Source organism: Psammomys obesus, unplaced genomic scaffold (assembly GCF_907164565.1).
Source record: "Psammomys obesus unplaced genomic scaffold, mPsaObe1.curated_primary_1811, whole genome shotgun sequence".
Classification (NCBI taxonomy): Eukaryota; Metazoa; Chordata; class Mammalia; order Rodentia; family Muridae; genus Psammomys; species Psammomys obesus.
Window position 1 is genome coordinate 819461 of NW_026596152.1, and position 3032 is coordinate 822492.

Genomic DNA, 3032 nt, shown 5'->3' on the forward strand with positions numbered 1-3032 from the left:
CCTTGGCAGTTGTTGAGGATTTAATGAGTGCCAGGGGTCCCACCCCAGCCTTCTCCTTGAAGGATCCCTGGCAATCAGAAAGACATGGGAACAGAGTCACGGCGGCTGTCAGCAAGCCGCCTGTCTGTCAAGTTCTGGGATTGCACGCTCATTTCCATTTCTTCTGGATTTGGGGTCACATATCTGTTTTCTTACCCCCAGTATCTGCCAAGACTCCTCATATTTTTTCCTGCAAGATGGAGCACAAAGAAATCCAACAACTATTCACACAGCACCCCTCATCCGGAAAACTCCTCTAGAGACTCTGTTCATACCAGGCAGGGGTGGCACACGCCTTTAATACTAGCACTGGGGAGACAGAGGCAGGCGAATTTCTGAGTTCAAGGCCAGCGTGGTATATAGGGTGAGTTCCAGGACAGCCAGGGCTACACAGAGAAACCCTGACTCAATAATAATAATAATAACAACAACAACAATAATAAATAATAAAGTCAGGCGGTGGTGGTTCACGCTTTTAATCCCAGCACTTTGAAGGCAGAGGCAGGTGGATCTCTCTGTGGGTTCAAGCCCAGCCTGGTCTACAAAGTGAGTCCAGGAGAGCCAAGGAGAAGCCTTGTCCCGGAAAACAAAAACAAATAAGCATTCTGTGCATGGCTCCAAGAATGTAATGACAAAAATGTTCCCTCTAGGCAGCCCTGTCTTAACAGGTCCGCCTGCGGTTTCTCAACTCTGAACACCAAGAAATCACATTCGCTAAAAACTAAGTTTTTGTTCTTATTGCATTTTGTCTTTTAAGGTAGCTTCCTTATGATGCGCAGGCTGCTGGCCTGGGTTAACCCTGAGTGTCCCAAGCGCTGGGATTACACGCAGAAGCCTCCATAACTGGACTTTTTAATCTTTTTATGGCTGGCGCTGTACTGGGTGCCTCCTGAGGCTGGGGGGCGCTGGCACGCTCAGCTTCCAGGCTGCCCCTGGGCTGCTCACTGCTCTGACACCGAGGCCTCTGCCCCACCGTGGCTCGTGCTCTGAGCCCTTTCAGGTGGATGAGGCCGAGTCCTAAATTGTGTGTTTAGACCTGTACATTCTTTCCAGCTTTGTACAAAGGTCATTTTCGGCCCCGGTGGGTGGAGGACGGTTCTGCATTTTTCTTCAGGAGAGAATGGGCCACCAGCGGAGGTGAGACCAGCTAGGGCAGTGGTCAGGGCTGGACTAGGTTGGCCAGCGACCAGTTGAGCCCCAGCTCTTCTCAGGCCCATGGCCCTCGTGTTGCTCCCCAGTTTGACAACTCCTTCCCAGGACCCTCTCAGGCACTCCCCTCTCTGTGAGGTAAGGATCTGAAGTTCCCCGACCCACCGGTCCCAGGCCCCCACCTGTGTCCTCCGCTTCCCTCCCTCACCCCAAAGAAGCAGGCCACACACCGGGTTTCAAGTATCTGTCTCTTCCTTTCACTCTCTCAAAAGAAAATATAAATAAATAAATTGCAGAAGGCGGCAGCATTTCCTGTCTTCCCCTGGCTCCCAGACACCCAACCCCTGACCCCTTACCCCCCCACCCCCCTCCCATATTCCCCAGTCCCTAGACCCATCCCTCCCCTTTTCCCAAAAATAAAATAAAATAAAACAAAATAAAGTCCCAGGAAAAAAAAGAAAAAAGCCACATTAGACCTTCGACTCATGCAAACCGGCAAAGAAAGGTGGAGGCGTGTGAAAGTGGGCGCCACAGCAGAGCCCCAACTTCTCCCCCCAAAAACCACCTTTGAGAAGAAAAAAATGGAGAAAATAATGAGAACTGAAATGGCATGGGGAGTGGCGGGCCGGCGAGCCCAGCCTCAGGAGCGCGGAAGCCTGTGGCCCTGCAACCCTACAGCGGGGGATCCCTTGAGAGGGCCCTGACTTCTGGAATGTGTGGGGAGAAAACAGGGAGGGCAGAGGCCCCCGTGGGTCTGTGTGTGCGTGGGGGCAGGTAGGGTAGGGGTCCTAGGGAGCAAGGGCTCGGAACCAGGAGCCCAGCCCCCTCCCAGGCTGCAGGTTCCTGGGGTCCAGGAGCCCTGATCTGGGGTGCAGGGTACATGCAGAGGACTGTTCCCCCTCCGGTGGGCTGGATCCAGTTAGAAAGGAAATAAATAAGAAGGGTGGGCAGGGAGGCCGGGGTGCGAGGGGCTTGGGCTATCCAGTCCAGACCAAGGGCCTAGGTGATAGAGGCAGGGTGAGTCCAGGCCAAGCCAGGGCAGGGATCAGAGTCTCTCTCGGGCTGGGACCCAGATGTAGGGGCCTGAGAGGTCTTCAATGACGCGCTTCACTTTGTGGTAGATCTCCTCAAAGCTGTCGCCCTCTACGATGGCTGCAAGCGGGGTGGAGCAGGGAGTGAGGCCAAGGTCCCAAAGACGTGTGCCCAGGGAGTCCCCAGCAAGGAGCACTGCCTGCCCTTCAGCCATGAGTCCCGGAGCCCACTGACAGGACACTGCTTGCCGCCTACCCAGCAGGGCTCCGCCCGGTCTCAGTCAGAACTGTGCTCATCCCTCACAGGAGCAGCTGGCTCCACCCGATCTCAGTCAGAACTGTGGTCATCGCTCAGGGGAGCAGCTGGCTCCACCCGATCTTAGTTATCCCTCAGGAGAGCGGCCTCTCACCTGATCTCAGTCATCCCTCACAGGAGCGGCTGGCTCCATCTGATCTTAGTCATCCCTCAGGGGAGCAGCTGGTTCCACCTGATCTCAGTCATCCCTCATGGAGTGGCTGGCTCCATCTGATCTCAGTCATCCCTCACAGGAGTGGCTGGCTCCACCCGATCTCAGTCATCCCTCACAGGAGTGGCTGGCTCCACCCGATCTCAGTCATCCCTTACAGGAGCGGCTGGCTCTACCTGATCTCAATCATCCCTCACAGGAGCGACTGGCTCCACCTGATCTCGATCATCCCTCACAGGAGCGGCTGGCTCCACCCGATCTCAATCATCCCTCACAGGAGCGGCTGGCTCCATCTGATATCAGTCATCCCTCAGGGGAGCGGCTGGCTCCACCTGATCTCAGTCAT

General features: G+C 55.3%; 1 protein-coding gene across 6 annotated transcripts in view; it reads right to left on the reverse strand.

The window, feature by feature from the left end:
- Window positions 1-479: 479 nt before the first annotated feature.
- The window catches only part of Dlg4 (discs large MAGUK scaffold protein 4), a 26312-nt gene continuing 23759 nt past the window's right edge, over window positions 480-3032 (reverse strand). For 5 of the 6 annotated variants that reach the window (XM_055594215.1, XM_055594214.1, XM_055594212.1 and 2 more), the window contains exon 20: window positions 481-2340. In XM_055594215.1, coding sequence (XP_055450190.1) covers window positions 2234-2340 — 107 coding nt within the window. In that variant the 3' untranslated portion in view covers window positions 481-2233. Of the gene's footprint in view, window positions 2341-3032 lie in introns of all 6 variants that reach the window. The other variant, XM_055594210.1, reaches the window with a different exon arrangement.